At 42.9% G+C, this 21,570-nt stretch overlaps 1 protein-coding gene across 1 annotated transcript; it reads right to left on the bottom strand.

The window, feature by feature from the left end:
- Window positions 1–2,921: 2,921 nt before the first annotated feature.
- On the bottom strand, window positions 2,922–9,348 carry MAT2A (methionine adenosyltransferase 2A). The gene is made up of 9 exons (XM_082851912.1): window positions 9,147–9,348; window positions 6,838–6,915; window positions 6,620–6,742; window positions 6,214–6,326; window positions 5,983–6,126; window positions 5,585–5,803; window positions 5,188–5,370; window positions 4,903–5,036; window positions 2,922–4,231 (listed from the first exon to the last, which is right to left on the bottom strand). The coding sequence occupies exons 1-9, from the start codon at window positions 9,235–9,237 to the stop codon at window positions 4,129–4,131; spliced, it is 1,188 nt and encodes a 395-aa protein (XP_082708038.1). The 5' UTR covers window positions 9,238–9,348; the 3' UTR covers window positions 2,922–4,128.
- Window positions 9,349–21,570: the final 12,222 nt, after the last annotated feature.

Raw genomic sequence — 21,570 nt, 5'->3', positions numbered from 1 at the left:
AGTAGCAGTCATGAGCATAGTTAGAATAGCAAGAGTTAAACAAATAACGAAATTTAGGTGGTTAGTAGTGGTATTTATCTACAAATAAGCTTAGTATTTAGCATTATTCTAGCCTTTAATGAGCAGGAGGTGATGTAAAATAAGATTTAACCGAACAGTGGTGAGGGATTAGGGAATGTTGACAGTCGCTTTGTAGACTCTGGATGTAGAAAGTTTGGATGTGATTTAGGAGGATCCTCAATTCTGTGAAAATTCAAAGGCCTGGCCCTGGGCTAGGAAGTTAGAATGCATAGAGTAATTAAAAAGGAAAAGACAAACAAACTAAAAAACAGGCCCTGCTTGGGAGCGCATGGTCTTCCGGGCAGAGACGTCAGTAGACTGGCAGTCCCAGTAACTTTGATAAAGGATCGCATCTGTTTTCAGGCTTCTCTTCGCATGCTCCACTCCACCCAGTCTCAGGGTTCTTTCCTAGGCAGCTGCCTTTTCACTGTACACACTTGGGATGATTATGTCTACTCCATCGTTTCCAGTGATGCTGCTGCTTAGGTTTCTTTCCTGTGCCCTAGACCTGTATATCTAGCTAGCTCCAGCTGGATATCCTAGAGCTTTCAAACTCTGTCATAAACAGAACTTGCATTCATCCCCAACTCATACTTGCGTCTCCTTTATTAGTGAATGGCAACTGTTTTTTTTTTTTTTTAACCAAGCCATCTGAGAGTCATCAGCCTTGACTTCTTTTCCTCACATTTCTTGAGATTTCAAGTCCCATTAATTCTGCCTCCTACTTCTTGGACCTATTGAATTCATCTCTACCACCTCTGTTCTTTCAGCCTTTATACTGGAATCCAGTTAGGGACAGACCAGAGCAGGGCTGCCATGTAGTTGTGCAGGTTGGGGCTGAATAAGGGCACGCAGCTGAGGCCAAGTGGGGCCTGGCAGTAAGTCCCTCTGATTCATACAAGGCATTTTGTGGGTCAGTGATGGCTGTGCCACAGGGCATCTTGCACCGATGTGGGGGAAACACTGGTTTTCAGTCCTTTTGCAGATCTCAGCGACACGATACACCTTGGCACCATGTCCCTTCCCGCAACTGCTGCCCACAGCCTTTTTACTTGGTTAAAAAAACAAAAAAAACAAACTCTTCACTTCAGAAGGAAACTCCTGCAAAAAGTATCTTTCTTAATACAGGCAAGGATGCTGCTTTCCTGCAACCTGTCTCGTTTTCCAAATGAAAATGTTGGGGTGGGATGAAGAAAGGTGCTAGTCTAATACTGGTTAAGAAAAGCTGTTCACTGGTGAAAATCTGGGTTATTCAGATTTCAGTATTCAGGCCCTGGTAATTAATGTCCTTTTCGCCAGAAGGCTTTGCATCCTACCCCTAGCATTTAGATCTTCTGTCCCTGACCAGTGTCATCCCCCTTGAAACTGTAGAAAAGTATGACTTTCAACTTAAACATGAAATAGGACATTTCCTTCTATTAACACTTTATGCTTTTGATTCTCAGCTGTAATCACTTCACCCCTTGCTGTTTCTTGCCTTTGCTTTTACTCTCCTCCCTCAGCTGGTTAATCCCCACCTCCACCCCGGGGCTAGGTAGAGGACAAGCCACCTTGAAGGTCACTCTCTTTAGTCTGCAAACTCCTTGAAAACAGGGGTCATCCTAGTATTGAACCGAACCTCAAAGCAGTTCTCTCTCTGGTATCACTTCACCAGCCTACAGGCATGTACTCATCCTCATCCCATTTGGTCAAGATGGTTAACTTATCTTCAGATAGCAATGCAGTGATCTAAAGGCTTCTTGAAACTTTTTCTGGAGTTTTTCAATGTCATGCAAAGTTGAACTTCTCAAGTTTCAGAGCAAGTCAGAAGATTTAACCTTGCCTTCCCTCCCAAATGTTTCTAAACTTCTAAGCCTCCAGGCAACCAGGTATAAGCATTCCTTGGGCCTCACGTCTGCAACAGCAGAGCACAGTGAAGTGTTTGAACCACTTGATCTCATACGTGCTGGTATGAACATGTGCCAAGTGGCTACTAGGCTTAAGGAAGGATGGTCCAAGCTCTGGCTGATGAACCTTCTACAATTTTAGAATAAGCTTTTCTCTCACCACTGTTTAAAAACCCTTTTCAAACTGTAGTATGTACTGAACATGTAACTTGCAGCCTTTAACACCCGTTTATATAAACGGGAAACTTAAGGCATTAAATAAACTTTCTACATTTTCAGAAAGTTGAAAGAAAATTGGCTTAAATTTTCTAAAGTGAACATTATCACTCCTTCCACATTACACTCATGTTAATGGTTTTTATGCCCTTAACCTTAGATAATTTAAAACACTGCTGATGGTGTAGATCTGGCTGCTGTAATAAGGAGCTGTGAATTTTGCCCAGTGTATTGGCCAAAAAAGGCAGTGCTAGACAAACTGAGATCAAACCTTGAACTTCCTTAGTGCAAGGGATATGATTTACAAACTGCCTGCAGTCAGGATTGAAGTGATTTCCCTAAACCATGGGTGGGATTACGATTACTCAGGGTTAAAAAGTATGTTCAATTCATATTCATACCAAAACACTTTAAAAGAATAATGGACACAGGTTAAGGTAGAACCTAGCATTTTATTTAGATCTTCATTAAACTGTTGGAATTGAGAACCAGACATACGTAATAAACCTCCAAAAATAGATGCTGAAAGGCACTTTCTGCTTAGGGCAAGCAGTCATGGAATAAGCATGTAAACAAGCTGGCTTCTCTGTACCACACCAGCCAAGTCAGCTTTCTCCATGGCCAGCTGCACCAGCTCTGCCCTCCCTTCTGTTAACACCAGCCAGAACCCCTGTAGGTCTAACCCAAGGTTTTTCTGTAGGACACCTTGGCCTACCTGGGAATGCTGGAAACATGTTAAAGGAATCATGGTGTTGAGGAAAAAAAAAAAAAAAAAAAAAAAAAAAATTTAAAAGCTGCCATCTGAGGTGATGGCTTCTCTGTACTTACGCCATACCCCAGAATACAATAAATAAGCAATTAGAAAATGTTCAAGTATGAAGGGATTTCCTCCTCCCCGCCAAAAGCACTGCTCTCTGAAGGAAGCTGGTTTCTCTGTAGCTACACCAGCTGTTCAGAAAGCTCATTGGACCTGGTTTTGAAAACAAAACAAAGTTAAAACCCTGGGAGGACTTATTGTGCAGTGTGGAGTGCTCAGTCTTTCTTATAAAGAAAAAAAAAGTTATCTGGTACCAAAGTGTGCAACCTACAGACCCTCAGGTACAGCCCTGTGACTTCTTTGTATGACATCACAAGGGTGCCAAGTGCCTGTTTTTCTAGAGCTAGGAGTTGGTGGTTTGGCTAGTGCTGAAACCATGCATAGGATTGATTTACTAAATAAAAACCTTATTACGTACGTCCTCCAAAAGACAGCTGAAAAGTGGAGAGATTTTGATTTGGTGCTGTTTTAAGAGATGGCAATTAAGAGCATAAGCACCAGGGAGATGGTTTAATGGTAACTGCCTTTTTTTTTTTCCTTTCTCATGTCAGGCTAGAGCTCCAACTGGAACTTGCGTTACATGCAAGAATGATTGGATAGAGAACACTCCCTGACAAAGAGCTACATAATTAGAAATGGATCAAGTTAAAGGGAGGATAAGGGAAGGCTTCACATTCATAATAGAGCTCAAGACATTACAAATTCATGCTGACAGGGCTGTGGCATTGCCAGACAGAGGCTATAATGGAACTACAAGTACTTTACGTGCACGTTACAAGGACATTTTCAGCATTTGGTGGGAAAGTCAATGCAATTAGGATTTTAGAAGGTTGGGTGATAGGGCACAAAGGTTCAATTTCAAAGCATTGTTTACTACAGTGCTGTTGGTTTGTTTCTAGGCAGTTACATGGATCACCTATGCTCACTAAATTCATTATAATGGTGAACAAAACACCTAGGGACAGAATAGCAAGCCCAACTTACAGTCCCCCACACAAGCTAAAATTCATGTCATTGACTAGAGTGACTGCAACTGATCAGGAGCTGAAAGAGGACAGGAAAATTTAGGAAGAAGGGCCCTTTCCCTCAGAGCTTGAAGGCTTCTCTGTAGCCTACGCCAACAAGTCTGGGGAAAAAAGGCTAACACTTTCAATATTTAAGCTTTTTGGGCACTTCCCATGGGAAGCTGTCCCTACCAAAGTGGCCATAGGCTGCAGTCCTCTGATAAATTGGCTTCTTCAGATCCAGATCCCTGGAATATACAAGTCCGTAACTTAATATGTAGCATTCAATTAAATTAAAGCAAAACAATCAGCAAGACTCATTTTCAAGACTTCTGGCAAATGAGTTCAGTTCTCTGGGGTATGCTAGGAAAGAAGTTTGTGGCAAAAGTGTTTGTTACTTCCCTGGTGTCCAAACTCCTTGCACAGTCCTTATTAGTAACTATAGTTCTTGTTTTTCCGTCCCTGGCTCAACAAATATGAAAACTTGTCATTATTCTGAGACATTGCAAGTGTCAAAAGCTCATCTAAAATCATGGAATACTTACCGAGGTCCCATGCCCACACCCTACCATGGTTATTTTCTTTGTAACAGCCATGCCCATTCATCTGTACTAAAATTTCTTTTAAGTAAACATCCCTTAGGTAACAGGAGCACAAAGCCTTTATCAAATGTGGAGGACTTTCTAGGGTGGTTAGTCTAAGCCATGCAGCACTGTAATTTTAGAGTTTTCCTAATAATTTAAGCCTTTACTGACGGCAATTTAAAAATGACATGAACACATTCTAGGAATTACCATGTTTCCCCACTCCAGTCTTCCTTCACACCTTCACTTTCTCAGATTTGAATATATCAAGTATATATACATACACACCCACACCCTCAATGTTTTTCACTAGCAATAGTCTTTACCATCTTTACCTGACAATGACCCCAGGGCGGAGGTCAAAATTCTTCTTCACAATCTCTAATAGCTCTCTCTCACTCTTCTGAGAGGTGCCATAATGGAAAATGGAGATAGACAATGGATGAGATACTCCAATAGCATAAGAGACCTAAAAGAATTTAAATGTCGCAAGAGTCAGTGATCAAAAGACCCACATACTTGTGTAATACACTGGTATCAAAAAAAGACAAGTAGATAACTGCTAAATGCCCTCCCGCTTACATGCCTTTTAGTCAACCCAGTTATATAGAAGTATATACCTGAACAAGAACCCTTCTGCACAGACCTCCTTTAACAAGGGATTTTGCCACCCAACGAGCAGCATAAGCAGCTGAACGGTCCACCTTGGTATAATCCTTTCCTGAAAAGGCACCTCCTCCATGAGCTCCCCAACCACCGTAAGTGTCCACAATGATTTTCCGGCCAGTCAAACCAGCATCACCCTGAAATTATAGGATTTAAGTTACTTTATGCCTAATCCTTTCCAGTGGTTCTAGATCAGGCTTGTTAAATGGTTATTCAATATCACTTGGCAAATATCCTCAGAAGAGGCACAGGTAGGCTTCAAAAACCCTAGGAAAAAGGTGGAAGTAGCCAAATTTTAGCAAGTAACAGAAGACCCAAAAAAGCCACTGAATTGACATTGTAAGACCTTACCTGAGGCCCACCAATAACAAATCTGCCACTTGGCTGTAGATGATAGATTGTATCCTCATCAAGATACTTTGCAGGTACAACGGCTTTGATGACTTTCTCCTTTAGGGCATCCCTCATCTCATCTAGACAAACTTCTTCATCATGCTGAACAGATATAACAATTGTGTGGACTCTGATGGGAAGCACAGCACCTCGGTCCTGCATATACTGCACAGTCACCTTGAAAGTGAAACAGATCATCAGAACATCAATCTATTAAACAATAGCTTTGTTCCTGATTCTCTACCCTACATTACAATACGGAGAACAAACCACATTCTTCTCTTAGCTTTAATCAAAACACCTTACTGAAGTCCTGTGCCAATGTAATGTGTGTAGTTTTGACACTCGTCACTTACTTGAGTTTTAGAATCTGGGCGTAACCAAGGCAAAGTGCCATTCCGGCGTAGTTCAGCCAGTTTGGCATTGAGCTTGTGTGCTAAGACAATGGTTAATGGCATACATTCCTCTGTTTCATCAGTGGCATAACCAAACATCAAACCCTAAAAAAGGAAAAGTTACCAATGCAATCAATCCAAGCTTTAGAATTTAATGTTAGAAGAGATGCAAACAGATGTCTACCAAGATACCTGGTCTCCTGCACCAATGTCTTCCTCATTCCGATCAAGATGAACACCTTGAGCAATATCTGGTGACTGTTGCTCCAAGGCCACTAGCACGTTACAAGTCTTGTAGTCAAACCCTATAAACAAAACGATGTTTTTTTGGTTTGTTTTTAAAGGGCCATAGCAATACTTTGTATTTACGACAAAGTAAATTTGTCATTTTAAAATTATCTGGAATTCTAAATGCTGCTAGAGAAATCAAATATACCTAAAACTTAGTACTTTTAAAGAATAGGGCTGGAACAAAAACACTAACAATATACAAGTAGAATTAAATATTCCCAGGAACACTCTAGAAGATATAGCTAGAGAGGACTGAAAAAAAAAACCTGGAAAAATGAGGTTAGAAAGCCCACTCATTAAAACACACCTTTGGAAGAATCATCATATCCAATGTGTTTAATGGTTTCACGAACCACTTTCTGGTAGTCAACAGCAGCTCTGGACGTAATTTCCCCAGCAAGAAGAATCATTCCAGTTTTAGCAACAGTTTCTAGTAAAAGAGAGGTTCACAGTCAAACATCACTTTTATGAAGTAATTTTCATGCTACCTTTTCATCAGGTGATAAAGCAGTGTTCTGAACCTACCACAAGCCACTTTGGCATCAGGGTCCTGCTGAAGGTGGGCATCAAGAACAGCATCACTAATCTGGTCACAAATCTTATCTGGGGAAGAAAAAAATTCCTGGCTTAATTTCTTTAATTCACTGATAATGTCATGTATGTCATGCCCCCTTCCCCTATAACTACAGCTGGGAAGATCTCTGTGTTTTCTTTTAAATAAACTGTGGCAGGAATTCCCTGGCAGTCCAGTGGTTAGGACTTCGTGCTTCCACTGCAGGGGGCATGGGTTCAATCCTTGGTCAGGGAACTAAGATCCTGAAGGCCGCTTGGCAGGGCACCCTCCCCCCACCAAAATTGTGGCAAAACCTATACAGCATAAAATTTACCAATTTAACCGTTTTCAAGTGTACATTTTCAGCGACATTCCAAGTATGGAGATCTTAACCGCTATACTGCTTTCGCAGAAACCATTTCCCTGAAGAATAAATGCTGGATACAGTGCTACATGTTTCCTAACTTGACACCTTGTTCTTCATATAGCTGTACCACAGATCACCAATTCAGATAAGCCAGCAGAACACCCAGCATGTTTAATACATTTAATCTCATTGCAGTACATGCACTTTACACCTTTACAAGGACTTCAGTCCCATCTTTAAAGTGTATCAGACATTTTGAAAAATTAAGTTCCTAGGCAAAAACAATTTCTATTGTTAAACAGGATAGCCACATAATGGAGACTGATTAAATGGAAGTAAGTAGAAAGTGTTTTATCTTCCATTCAAAAGCAAAGCAAGGAACATTTACCTTCACAGCATTAATTTTCAAAGACAATGGTACTTACATCTTATCCCCCGAATTTAAATTTTTCATTATAAATCTAACCAACCAGAAAGGTGAACCGTTTATCAGTCTCTCCCTGATTCTAAGGAATGCCAATTAGGGAGAAATAAAGTCAGAGTTAAATGATGAAAGCAACGACACTTCATGAACAAAGGGAATAAAACGGCATTTGATTTTGTGTTAAGAGTAATCCAGGAACAAGAGCCGAATAGACTGGAAAATCCCCAAATGTATTCTGAATCCTTGCTGATCTTCCCCTCACTGTACTGCCCTCTATTAAAAATCAGGAGAACAGAAAAAAACCCCGAATATCACTTTCCTAAATTTTCTATAACCATCTAAAAAAAACTTAAGCAAAATGTGTACCGCAGTCCAGTCAGAGGCCCAGGACAATCTAAACATTTACAAATACCTGCAGCTTTAAGTTAATAAAAGGCGGTTCAAATACACAGTGCAGTTCTCAGCGCTGGGGGAAAACAAACAAAACCACCCACACCACACCTGACCTTCACTCATCAGGATCTCGGGGTTTGTCCTCTCCTCTACCACTAGGTTGCTCGTGGGATTTCATCATAGGCACAGTAAGCTTGCTAGAGGGAAATGGATCCTTAAACCAACAGACGAGGCATCTGTCACTGTGGTCATCCCAAGAAAGGGCTGGACCCGTCTATTAGAATAACGATCTTCACTAGGTGAGGTTTTCAGGCTGGGATCGAAAGTTCCTTGAAATAGCTTCATTCGTTCACGTGTAAATTGATCGCCATAATGGCGGACCGGTGGACAAAGCCCGGAGGATGATATATGGAGTAAAAACCTTGCCTAACCGTCAGCCCCAACGCAATGGCGCCATACACGCCATTCATGCTTCCTATCCTTTTCACGCACGATCCAAATAAGGAATGCCTCCTCCGACAAGCACTATATTTAGTTGGAGGCTGTCACCTTGACGCGAGGCCATATACCGGCTAAGGACATGTCGTATTCTTCAGTGTAGCCAAAGAATTAAGGGGAAGAGCGGAGGCCCGGTGGCCCGGGCCACGCTCTGCAAACCAGCCGGCTCCCTCGCCCAGAAGCCACATGCGGCAAACACGTGGTTGAGGCTGCAATGCGGGGCGCGCGCTCTCGCGGGCCGGACGCGAGCACGCGAGGCGGGCCGCCCACTCGAGGTGGCTCGGACCGCAGGGCGGGGAGAAGGAACTAGTGCCCTCCCCGGCTAGAACACGAGCGGCCACGGCCCCCGCCCTTCTCGTTTTCTGGAATCTTCCGCATGCCGGGGCGCGCGGCCGGATGGGAGGGGAGGAGAGAGGAAGGGGGGGAGGCGGCCACGCGCTCGGCAGCGGCAGCGCCACGAGGAAGGCGCGCGGCCGCCGCTCTTCCCACCAGCAGCCGGGAGAGGGCCACCGGCTTGGGCACCGCGGCCGGCGAATTCTGCCGGCCAGTCCCGACCCCGCGCCCCGCCCCTCGCTTCGCTCCAGGCCCCGTCACCTCACCTGGGTGGCCTTCCCCCACAGACTCGGAGGTGAAGAGGAACGTGCCCTCCTCGATGAACGCGTCGTGGAAGCCGTTGAGCTGCCCGTTCATGGTGGTGGCGGTGAGTGAAAGTGGCGTTGAGGAGAAAAAGCGGCGAGCCGACAAGTGCGAAACGCGCTAGCAAAACACCGCGTTCTTGTCAGCTCGAGCGGGCGGCGCGGAGCAAACGAGGCGGCGGGCAGCGCGGCCTACTATTTATACACGGCGCCCGCGCGCGCCCGGCTCGGGCCCCGCCCCTCGGCGCCGCGCGCCAATGCGCCACTCGCGCGGGGACGGGGGAGGGGAAGGGGCGGTGCACCGAGGGGAGTTCGACCGAACCATTCTGCCAGGCAGGGGGAAGGGAGCGGAGGTAACGCGCCCCTCTCGCGAATATTCGCCATCTTAAGCACTAATAAGGAGTGAGGGGAAAGGCAATATACTGGGTCGTTGTATGCTTCCGTGTTCGACGTGGGAGGAAGAGAGACAAGGGCTTTATGGGCTTGCTCCCCTGTGCTGTGACAATGGCACCTCCCTTCCGACCGTTGGCCGGGCTACCTGGCCGCTAGGTCGCGTCCCCCAGCGGGGGCAGCGGGAATCGTCGGGGGTTTTGTCCTCTGGCTCTCCCCGAGGGTCTTTCCGGCTGCCCTGCCTGGGGATGCCCGGGTGACAGGGAGCCAGTGGCCCACGGCCACGTGAAAGTGGCCATCTTGGCTGGTCAGCGTACGCTCCTTCGCACGGCCTTGTGCATCCTCGCCCTGAGCGCAGCCGGCGGCTGGCAGCCCTGCGGGGGGCCGTCTAGTTGCTGGCAATTTCTTGGTTAATGGTTCTGTGGTGAAAATGGCCGAAAAGCGGAATAAAGAGAGTTCTGTCATCGATTTCAACGATTGCCGTCCCCCTTCCGCCCCCAGCGCTACAGTTTCTGAGAGAGGCCCTCACTCTTTGTGGACCCTACGGTGGAGGCCGCGCTCGGCCCCTTGGCTCCAGCCTTTTCCCCAAGAAAGGAGGCAGCTCACAAGGCTCACCTTGCATTTGCTGACTTTACTATCTTGGAGGAGGAAAAAAGTCGATGTTTAGAGTATGATTTCAGTCTTCTGTTCAAGAGACTGTTGAATATTGGGGTGGAGGGAGCCCCGTTTACGCCCTTGTATGTGATTCAGCAGATCTCTTGACAAGGTGATGGTCTGTTTCCTGAAGCTTTCACTTTAAAATGTCCACCTGCGTTTGTGCCAGGTTTGCCCATTTAAAGGAATTATAGGGAGAGAAGGGAAAAGAACAAAACCAAACTTGAGCCAACGAGGAGCCGGGAGTCGGGGACCGATTTCATGGCTCTCCGTTTGGAAGGAGCCCACAAGTGGCGGGTGGGCCGGTGTCACTTCCGTCCCGCACAGGGGCTTCGGACTTGGTGCAGGGCCGGGGCCGGGGGGCTGCTGCTGTCGCGGTGGCCCCGAGCGCACGAACTTCGGGTTTAATGATGTTATTAGGAGACCGCCTGCTCCTAGGATAGGATGCACGTTACCCTGGGGAGATGAATAAGACCCCTCGCAGCAGCCTCCAGCTGCTTACCGCTCAGAGAATTAGGTGAATTCGGAAGAACAATCCTCTCCGCGGCTTGCGGGAGGAAAGGTGGGTTTGCTGATTGGGAAACAATGGAAGCACTTGGGCTGTGCTTGGGGCTTTCACAAGGAACGTTATAAAAGGGCCCATCTCTAGACTTTATGACCACATCCATGGTCCTTCAAAGCAGGGAACAACAAAAGGCTAAATCACAAAAGAGACAATATAGATGTTTATATTTGTTTCTGTTTTTCAAACTAACTTATGGAAAAATAACTGAGTAGGACGTTAATCATTTCTTGTTTGTTTTAGAGTAGTTCACTTTTTTTTTTGAAGCAGAATGCCAATTTGTTAACTTACAATGTGGAATAAAATTCCCAACTGAAACAAATTGCATGTGTAGGCTGCTCAGTGCATTATCTTCCAGCAGAAAAATCTATAGGGGAAGCTAGAATGTAAAGTTATTTGATTAATATGGAGTCAGAGCAAGGAGATTAAATTCAATGATTAGGTCATTAAACCCTGATACCCCTATGCTAACAACTCCACATGGGGTTGTTCCTGCCAAGGAGATTAGAATCAGCTGTTCATACTTGCTTACCTACTCATTCTTGTTCTTAGCATACGTAATTTAATGGTTAAGGGTAGGGGTTTCGGAGTCAAGCCTCTGCCACTTATTAACAGTGTTGAGCAAACAACTAACCCTCTCTACTCCTCAGGGTCCTCAGTCTGTAAAATTGGGGTAATAATCATACTCTCATAGGATTGCATCAAGAATTAAACAAAATCATGCAAGCAAAGTCTTTAGCACAGTATCTAGCACATAATAGCTAGCTGTAAAAAATAACCCTTCGGTGGCTTCCAATTGCTGTTAGAATAAAGACCAAAATCCCTACATACCCTTAAAGGCCTCAGTGTGATTTGGCTGCTACTTCTTTAACCTCATCTTGTGCCACTCTCTCCTTTTTGTCTTCTACTTTGCATTCTTTTAACTATTAACAGTTAAATTTCTTAATCGATTATGCTCAAAACAAAGCACATTTTCATTGATTTATATGTTTCGCATTGTCCCTTCCTCCCACAAATATTTACAAGCGTTTCTGTCAAGCAGACCCAGTATTGGTGCCATGACAGTCTTGGTCTCTGCCCACCCATAGCTGTAAATGAGGGGAGATGCCTGGCTAATTCCTCCCCATCCTTCCCACCCAGCTCAGCTGCCACTTCCTGGATGTAGCCTTCAGCTGCCTCTTTCTGGATGAAATCTTCACCTACACAGATTTCTCACAGGGTCCTGTGTTTTTCTACATGGCACTCAGTGCTCTTTGAAATACGGATTTGGTGATTATTTGATGAATGTCTCAACTCCCAATTAGATTTGTAAGCTCCATGACAATAAGAAGGTGGTCCGTTTTGCTCAGGCTTTGTTGCTGAGAGCCTGACACACAGAAGGTGCTTAAGAATGTTTGTTGGAGGAGAGGGAGAGAGAAGAGAGGGAGAAAGGGAAAGAGACACAAGGAAAGGATGAGTAAATATAAGGGATGGCACAAAGAAGCGGAGAAATGAGAAACCCTGGGGATCATGTAAAATCAATGAAAAGAGCCACCGCGTTGTTTTAGTCACCAGCGTTATAATTTATAACCCTGAGAGCTCTTTCCTAACAGGGAAGCTCATCGTCATCCTGTTCTGAGAGGAATGAGGTATCTGATTCCATGCATTAGTGCCCTAAGGCTGAAATAAACTAGGAGGAGTTATTGGTTTATTTCATATTTAACATGAATGAGATTTGTTGAATGTGAAATGTTGCAAAACACGTAGAAAAAATCGAATCGCCTAAAGCCTCCGGATCTCAAACCAAAGAACGTTAATGTGGCAGTAGTTCCATGAAAGAGGCAAGGTTGGTATTGGATAAACTGGTGTGTGGGACTCAGCAAATATGATGACTCCAGGTCTTACCCATCTGCCAGTTAAGGAGAGAGTACCAGTAAGTAAGAGAAAGCATGTGCAGTGCAAGAAGCTGTTGATTTGACAGGAAAACAGAGGGAGATGACCCTAGGTATATCAAAAAGCAATAGTAAAGCGTGGAGATGTTGAGAAGAGAGCTCCTAAGCTTTCCAGACTGCCTTCTATGTGATGACAGGACAAGAAGAAAGAAATCTAGGCCAGACGTCTCCAAAATTGTGCCAGTTCTTTAGGGCCAAAGCTCAGACATGGCCTCAGAAGCAAACTAGCTCTAGTGGGTTCTGAAACAAGTACTATGTGAATCCCCTCAGTGTTAGGCTTCTTGTAATCTGTTTTTGTTTCTCTGTTTTTCTCTCCTGATAATCAGATCTTTTAACAATCCCAGTAGGTAGAGAGGGATGGAAGAATGCATAGGGTACAATGAAGAAGACACTGAAGGAGACAATAATATGATGATGATGACATCTATAATTTATCGTGACAGGCACTTTTCTAATATCTGTGCCTCACAACAATTCCAGTGAGGCATATATTATTTCTCTTCCTATTTTATACATGAAGGAACTAACATGTAATTCTCCCAGGTCACACACCAAATCAGTAGTGGACTTGAAATTGGATCTGAGCTCTAAATTCATGTTCCTTGCTACAAGTCATAGGATAGATACGTCACACTCCCTGAGGTAATTAACCATAAAATTTGGTTTGTATCCTTCCATACCTTTTTCTATAAACGTGCACGTGCACGCACACACACACACATTTACCTGAAACATGGATTTTTCTCTTAACAATTTTCATGGCCATTTCTCCAGGACACTATATAGAGATAGAAATCATTCTATTTTTTTTTCTCTTTTAAAAAAATTCTGATAAAATAAACATAACATTTACCATTTTAAAGTTCTGTGACATTAAGAACATTCACATTGTTCTGCAAAATCATTCTTTTTAATAACAGTAAAAAATACTATATTGTGACTCCATACAGTTCATTCAACTGTTGCCTTAACGGTTGGTATTCAAGTTGTTTCTCATTTTTGCCATACGCACAATGCTGATGAAGGTAACATCTTTGTACATATACTTTTGTGAAGCAGTGTTTTTATTTTTGTGGAAGAGATGTCTCAAAGTGGGATTGCTGAGACAAAGGATATGTACATTTTTACGTTAGTAGTTACAGTCAGATTACTTTCCAAATGGCTGTCAAAACTTCCCGTGAGAAGTATGAGAAGGGTAGGAGAATATCTAGAAACCACAAAGGAAAAAAAAGACTGATAGACTTAACTACATAAAAATGAAAAATTACTGTGCAGGTAAAAGACAAACAATAGAAGAAAACATTTGCAATACATATGACAGACAAAGGCTTAGTACCAATTGATGGGAAAATGACAAACAGCCCATGAAAACTAGGAAAAAGAGTATAAGTGAGTAATTCACCCAGGAGGAAATGCAAACGTACGAAATGATACTTAACCTCATTGATAGGGAAATGAATTAATTCATTTGTACAGTGAGTTTGGGAAAAACAAGACGTGTGGAGGAGGGGAGGGTAAAGGAGGAATCTAAAGAACAGGAAGCTCCGTCTCTAGCTCCCCCATTAGTTTGGCCTTTAGTGGAGCTTTCGTTTTTCTGATGATTGATCCTTATGTGGCTTTTGATTGTTTGTTGTTTTGGGGCATTTAACTCAGAAAGAGTTAAAGACATTTAGTAAAATTGCTCTAACAAAGTCCCTTCCCTAACTATTTATTTATATAAGCAAGGTTGCTGCTCAGTGCTTATACCTATAAAAATGAAAAATAGATCAGTAACGAACCCTGTCTCTTTCTAGCAATAAGTAATATTCTTTCATGGATTTTAAACTAGTATACATACACACACGTGTGTTTATATGTTTTTCCTTTTTTGATTGATAATTATAAAAAATTAGAATATACTTATTTTGATCAGTCATTTACTGATTATTAGTAAGTCAAGCCAAAGGAAATTTTGCTAACTCTTAGAGACTTATAGTTAAAATAAACATTTTCTGATATATGTATTTCAATTTATATGCATATTTTGGTCCAGAATAGGTGATAGGGTGATCAATAAAAGACTTGCAAGATAAAATATAAAATATATTACACTAGTATAAAATTCTGCTGGGGAAGTAGATTGGAGTTCACAGAGAAAAAGAAATAATACAAATTTTTGCACTATTAAAGAAGAATTTTTCATGTATTTTGTTTTTTTTAAAATGAATTTATTTTATTTATTTTTGTCTGTGTTGGGTTTTCATTGCTGCGTGCAGGCTTTCTCTCTAGTTGAGGCAAGCGGGGGCCACTCTTTGTTGGGGTGCGCGGGCTTCTCATTGCAGTGGCTTCTCTTGTTGCAGAGCACGAGCTCTAGGCATGCAGTAATTACAGTAATCTTCAGTAATTGCAGCACGTGAGCTCAGTAGTTGTGGCTTGCGGGCTCTAGAGTGCAGGCTCAGTAGTTGTGGCGCACGGGCTTAGTTGCTCCAAGTCATGTGGGATCTTCCCGCGGACCAGGGCTCGAACCTGTGTCTCCTGCATTGGCAGGCGGATTCTTAACCACTGCGCCACCAGGGAAGCCCTGTTCATGTCCTTTTTATTTTTATTTATTTATTGTTCATTATGTCTATTTTTAATTTTTTTTTTGGCCACACCACACAGCTTGTGGGATCTTAGTTTCCTGACCAGGGGTCGAACCCAGGTCCTCAGCAGTGAAAGTGCAGAGTCCTAACCACTGGACTGCCAGGGAGTCCCATATTGTTCATTATTTTTAAATGAATGATAGTGGGTATTAACTCTATGATATTTAGATTCCATTGGATCTACTTAAGAGTGATGGCTTATTATATTTTAAATGCCAATATTTACAATGTGTTGAAAGATACAACCTTTCAACCATTTCTTAATGGTGAAAAACTTTAGCTGTCTACTTAAAAATATGCTTATAGCATATAATTTTAAAAAATTATTTTTGGAGTTAAAAAGCCATAGAAATTTGAAGAACATCTACCTAGATCCATTTGAGAAGAAAGGGTATTCCAAGGATTCATCCTCAGATTGTTTAGAAATAGATTTCTCCACAACATTGTAAATCAACTATACTTCAATTAAAAAAAAAGAAAAGAAAGAAATAGATTTCTCTAAGTTTATGTAAAAGTGATTGCAAAAGCAGAAACTTCATGTGAGCCAAGTCCAGGTAGCATGTGAAATATCAATACTGTAATAACTCTCCAGTCCAAAATAGTGTGTAGATGCTATTAATCAGATTTTTTTTTTTTTTTTTTTTGCGGTACGCGGGCCTCTAACTGTTGTGGCCTCTCCCGTTGCAGAGCACAGGCTCCGGACGCGCAGGCTCAGCGGCCATGGCTCACGGGCCCAGCCGCTCCGCGGCCTGTGGGATCTTCCCGGACCGGGGCACGAACCCGTGTCCCCTGCATCGGCAGGCGGACTCTCAACCACTGCGCCGCCAGGGAAGCCCATAATCAGATATTTTGCAGGGTTTCTCCAACCTTGGTGGCAGTGACAGTTTGTGCTGGATAATTTTTTGTTGTAGGGCACTATTCTGTGCACTCTAGGACGTGTAGCAGTATCCCTGGCCTCTACCCACTAGATGCCAGTAGCAACCCACCCCCACAGGTTATGACAACTGAAAATGGGCTCCCCAGTTGAGGACCACTAAGCTATTGGAAACATTGCAAAGTTATAGTTAACGCTGCAGTTCAAAAGTCAGGGTCCAAGTTGTGCCCTGTCTGGAAGGCAGCCTTGCTTTCAGTCTCTGAGGATTGGGATGAACTTGTAAGTCCCTAAAAGCCTTCCCTGATGAAGCCCACAGCCCTGCAGGGTGTAAGGCCCCTGTGTGTGGACTACTATAGACCTGAGTCTCTGGGAATAGCCTGACAGGGAATAGTCCCACTTGGCTGGGCTTTTGGACCCTGGATGTGGGAGCAACACAGGGGAGGAGGGGTGGTGAAGCAGATTGGAGGCTGGCCACTGCCCTCACTTCCTAGAGATGAAGCCATAGTATGGAGAGGGCCTCCCAACCTGAGATCCAAGAACACCAGCTGACCAGACATATCTCATCCAATTGAGCCTAAGCACCGTCCAGGAACACAGGACTATGTGTCTGTGGCGCTTCACCTTTACTCTAGGGGCAGGACATTTTGGTGGATGCCACTATTTGCTCTCCTTGCGGGTGACACTGGACCTGGACAGGAAGTGGCCTTTGCTGGACAAGTTCCTGCTCAGTTAAATTGCTCAAAACCTGCAAATTCAGTGCTTGTGGTCCAGAGCCACAGGGAAATGCCAGCTCCCTGCAGCACAGTGGTTCATAACCCTTTTTGTAGGTCTGCAGAAAGCTGGGGATCTCTCCCTAGAAATACGCAGCACATATACTCACACACACATAATTGAATATGTAATTTCTGAAGCTCAACCGTATACTACAAGTTAAGAATCCTTTATAGTATCTCATGAATTTAAATTTACGTTCCCTAGTAACCTGCAGTCCCACCTCTAGCAACCTGTTCTTTTTATTTTTTTGAGTTTTTGTTTGTTTATTTTATTTTTTAAACATCTTTATTGGAGTATAATTGCTTTACAATGGTGTGTTATTTTCTGCTTTATAACGAAGTGAATCAGCTATACATATACATATATCCCCATATCCCCTCCCTCTTGCGTCTCCCTCCCATCCTACCTATCCCACCCCTCTAGGTGGACACAAAGCACCGAGCTGATCTCCCTGTGCTATGCAGCTGCTTCCCATTAGCTATCTATTTTACATTTGGTAGTGTGTATATGTCCATGCCATTCTCTCACTTTGTCCCAGCTTACCCTTCCCCCTCCCTGTGTCTTCAAGTCCATTCTCTACATCTGCATCTTTATTCCTGTCCTGCCCCTAGGTTCTTCAGAACCTTTTTTTTTAGATTCCATATATATGTGTTAGCGTACGGTATTTGTTTTTCTCTTTCTGACTTACTTCACCCTGTATGACAGACTCTAGGTCCATCCACCTCACTACAAATAACTCAATTTCGTTTCTTTTTATGGCTGAGTAACATTCCATTGTATATATGTGCCACATCTTCTTTATCCATTCATATGCCAATGGACATTTAGATTGCTTCCATGTCCTGGCTATTGTAAATAGAGCTGCAATGAACATTGTGGTATATGACTCTTTTTGAATTATGGTTTTCTCAGGGTATATGCCCAGTAGTGGGATTGCTGGGTCGTATGGTAGTTCTATTTTTAGTTTTTTAAGGAACCTCCATACTGTTCTCCATAGTGGCTGTATCAATTTACATTTCTACCAACAGTGCAGGAGGGTTCCCTTTTCTCCACACCCTCTCCAGCATTAATTGTTTGTAGATTTTTTGATGATGGCCATTCTGACTGGTGTGAGGTGATAACCTCATTGTAGTTTTGATTTGCATTTCTCTAATAACTGGTGATGCTGAGCAGCTCTTCGTGTGCCTCTTGGCCATCTGTATGTCTTCTTTGGAGAAATGTCTGTTTAGGTCTTCTGCCCATTTTTGGATTGGGCTGTTTGTTTTTTTGATATTGAGCTGCATGAGATGCTTGTGAATTTTGGGGATTAATCCTTTGTCAGTTGCTTCATTTGAAAATATTTTCTCCCATTCTGAGGGTTGTCTTTTTGTCTTGTTTATGTTTTCTTTTGCTGTGCAAAAGCTTTTAAGCTTCATTAGGTCCCATTTGTTTATTTTTGTTTTTATTATCAACCTATGCTAAAGAAATATTAGCATTTGATGTGTAAATATGTTGTGTGTGTTTATATCAGCATTTTTTGTAATAGCAAAAATATGGAAAGAGCTTAAATGGATACTAGCAGGGAAATTGAAAAATTGTTCATTCATTCATTCACAATGGAATACTATGCAGCTATTAAAAAGAATGAGGAGCTTCCCTGGTGGCACAGTGGTTAAGAATCCAGCTACCAATGCAGGGGACATGGGTTCAGGCCCTGGTCTGGGAAGATCCCACATGCCGCGGAGCAGCTAAGCCCATGCACCACAACTACAGAGCCTATGCGCCTAGAGCCCGTGCTCCGCAACGTGAGAAGCCGCCACAGTGAGAAGCCTGCGCGCTGCAACGAAGAGTGGCCCCCACTCGCCGCAACTAGAGAAAGCCCACTCACAGCAACGAAGATCCAACGCAGCCAAAAATAAAAATAAGTAAAAAATAAATAAATAAAAAATAAATAAAATTAAAAAATAAAAAGAATGAGGTACAATTATATGTATGGATTGAAAATAGGTCTGTGATATTCTTCTGTATAAAAAAAATTGAAACAATTTTCATCTTTGTAAAAATTATTGCATATGTGTAAGTACAAATGTGTGTGTATGTGTGTGTGTATATATATATATATACACATTTATATAGATATATAAAATATGTTTGGGTTCATAGAATAAATACTAGGAGTCTAAGCACCAAACTTTATAGCAGCTACTTCTGTGGGGTGAGATTTATGCTTTTCCTGTATTCACTCCTGTGTTATTTAAAATTGTAAAAATTTGCAACACTTATTTCTGTAAGTTAAAAATAATATTAACGGCAACAACAAAAGTGAGTTATCTCTAGGGTGTGGAGTGTGGTGGAGGAAACTGCTTCAGTCCAGTCAGCCTAGCCTCCCCAGGTAGAGTAGGCATTTTCTATGGCACAGGTCTCATGGGAAGGTCCCAAATACCAGACAACCTGCTTCTGAGGTGTCAGCACCACTGCAGAGCCCTCTTTGAAAAGGACAGCCCCCCACCATGCTCCATTAATTGGTCCTTTGAAGTCATTTGTCCCTAGGGAGACCACCGAATTTTAATTTTTTTTAATATACAAACTTTACAAAATAGACTGCTCTCTCTCATTCTCTCTCCCTCTTTCCCCCTCGATCCCTCCCCCCTAACCCCGTCCCCCACACACACCCTGGATACTGCCCACAGTCCCAGCCTAAGTTACAGTGTTCTGATATATCCTATTCCACAGTATCTATTCCAGAGATATTGCCCTAGGCATTCCTTTGGATTGAGAATTGGAGATTGGACTAAATTCATGGTTTCTGGACTCTGGCTGGGCCTTGAGAACCATCTCTCACAAACCACGCCTTGTAGATGTGGCCTGGTGTGTACAGACTCTGCCCTCTTTTTGGACTCTGGCCCACTGCTGCCACCAATGACACTGCCAGGCTCTGACCCTCTCCCCTTGGCCTCCTGCCATGCTTCCCTCCTGACGTTCCCTCAGACACACTTGGGAGCACATAAACTGGAGGGAGTCGGTGTTGAAGACTTGTATAACTCTCAGCTTTTGCTCTTGTTCTAAGCAACCGAATCACAAAAGACAGTGTCTAATAGTAAGTGGACCCCATGTAGGTTTTCCTCTTGGGAGCTGAGCATGAATACAGCTATCCCTTCCTCTTTACAGTTATTTTTTAGGCTTATTTTTTTAAAAAAAAATATGTATAAAAAAATATATATATGTATAAAAGTAACAAAGCACATTAAGGAAAGTTTGGAGGAATAGGAATGAGAGTCCAGAAATAAACCCCATACATCTATGGTCAGTTGACTTTCTTTTTTTAAAATATTTATTTATCTATTTGGTTGCATGGGGTCTTAGTAGCGGCCGGCGGGCTCCTTAGTTGTAGCTCGCGGGCTCCTTAGTTGCAGCTCACCAGCTCCTTAGTTGCAGCATGTGAGCTCTTAGTTGTGGCGTGCATGTGGGATCTAGTTCCTTGACCAGGGATCAAATGCGGGCCCGCTGTATTGGGAGCGTGCAGTCTTATCTACTGGGCCACCATGGAAGTCTCCATATGGTCAATTGATTTTCAAAAAGGTGCCAAGATCATTCAAGGGGGAAAGAATAGTCTTTTCAACAAATGGTGCTGGGACAACTGGATAGCCACATGCAAATGAATGAAACTGGGCCCCTACCTCACACCCTATAGAAAAATTAACCCAAAATGGATCAAAGATGTATATGTAAGAGTTAAATCTACACAACTCCTAAAAGAAAACATAGGAGTAAATCTACATTGTCTTGGATTAGACAATGGTTTCTTTTTTTTTTTTAATTTATTTATTTATTTGTTTATTTTTGGCTGTGTTGGGTCTTCATTGCTGCACCGGGGCTTTTTCTAGTTGCAGCGAGTGGGGGCTCTCTTTGTTGTGGTGCATGGGCTTCTCATTGTGGTGGCTTCTCTTGTTGTGGAGCACGGGCTCTAGGCACGTGGGCTTCAGTAATTGTGGCACATGGGCTCAGTAGTTGTGGCTCACAGGCTCTAGAGCGCAGGCTCAGTAGTTGTGGCACACGGGCCTAGTTGCTCCGTGGCATGTGGAATCTTCCCGGACCAGGGCTTGAACCCGTGTCCCTTGCATTGGCAGGTGGGTTCTTAACCACTGCACCACCAGGGAAGTCCCTAGGCGATGGTTTCTTATATACGACACCAAAAACACAAGCAACCAAAGTAAAAATAGATAAGTTAGACTTCATCAAAATTAAAAACCTTTCTGCATTAAAGGAAACTGTCAACAAAGTGAAAAGACAACCCACAGAGTGGGAGAAAATATTTACAAATCATATATCTGACAAGGGTCTAGTATCCGGGATATACAAAGAACTCTTACACCTCAACAATAAATAAACAAGAAATCTAACTTTTAAATAGGCGAAGGATTTGAATAAACATTTCTCCAAAGAAGATCACAAATGTCCAATATGCACATGAAAATATGGTCTAAATCATTAGTCATTAGAGAAATGCAAATCAAAACAGTGAGATACCACTTCATGCTCACTAGCATGGCTATAATAAAAGAGACATAATAACAAGTGTTGAGAATGATGTGGAGAAATTGGA

This window comes from Leucopleurus acutus (assembly GCF_964270905.1).
Source record: "Leucopleurus acutus genome assembly, chromosome: 12".
Taxonomy (NCBI): Eukaryota; Metazoa; Chordata; class Mammalia; order Artiodactyla; family Delphinidae; genus Leucopleurus; species Leucopleurus acutus.
This window is presented reverse-complemented; position numbering and strand designations above follow the sequence as displayed.

What these genes read in the sequence shown, in the direction of transcription:
- MAT2A (XM_082851912.1), bottom strand. Translation starts at nt 9,237, where the DNA reads ATGAACGGGCAGCTCAACGGCTTCCACGACGCGTTCATCGAGGAGGGC. An exon ending in GCCCAGATTCTAAAACTCAA is followed by an intron (nt 5,804 to 5,982) that starts GTAAGTGACGAG and finishes TTCACTTTCAAG; the next exon opens with GTGACTGTGCAGTATATGCA. An exon ending in GCAGAAGGGTTCTTGTTCAG is followed by an intron (nt 5,037 to 5,187) that starts GTATATACTTCT and finishes AAATTCTTTTAG; the next exon opens with GTCTCTTATGCTATTGGAGT.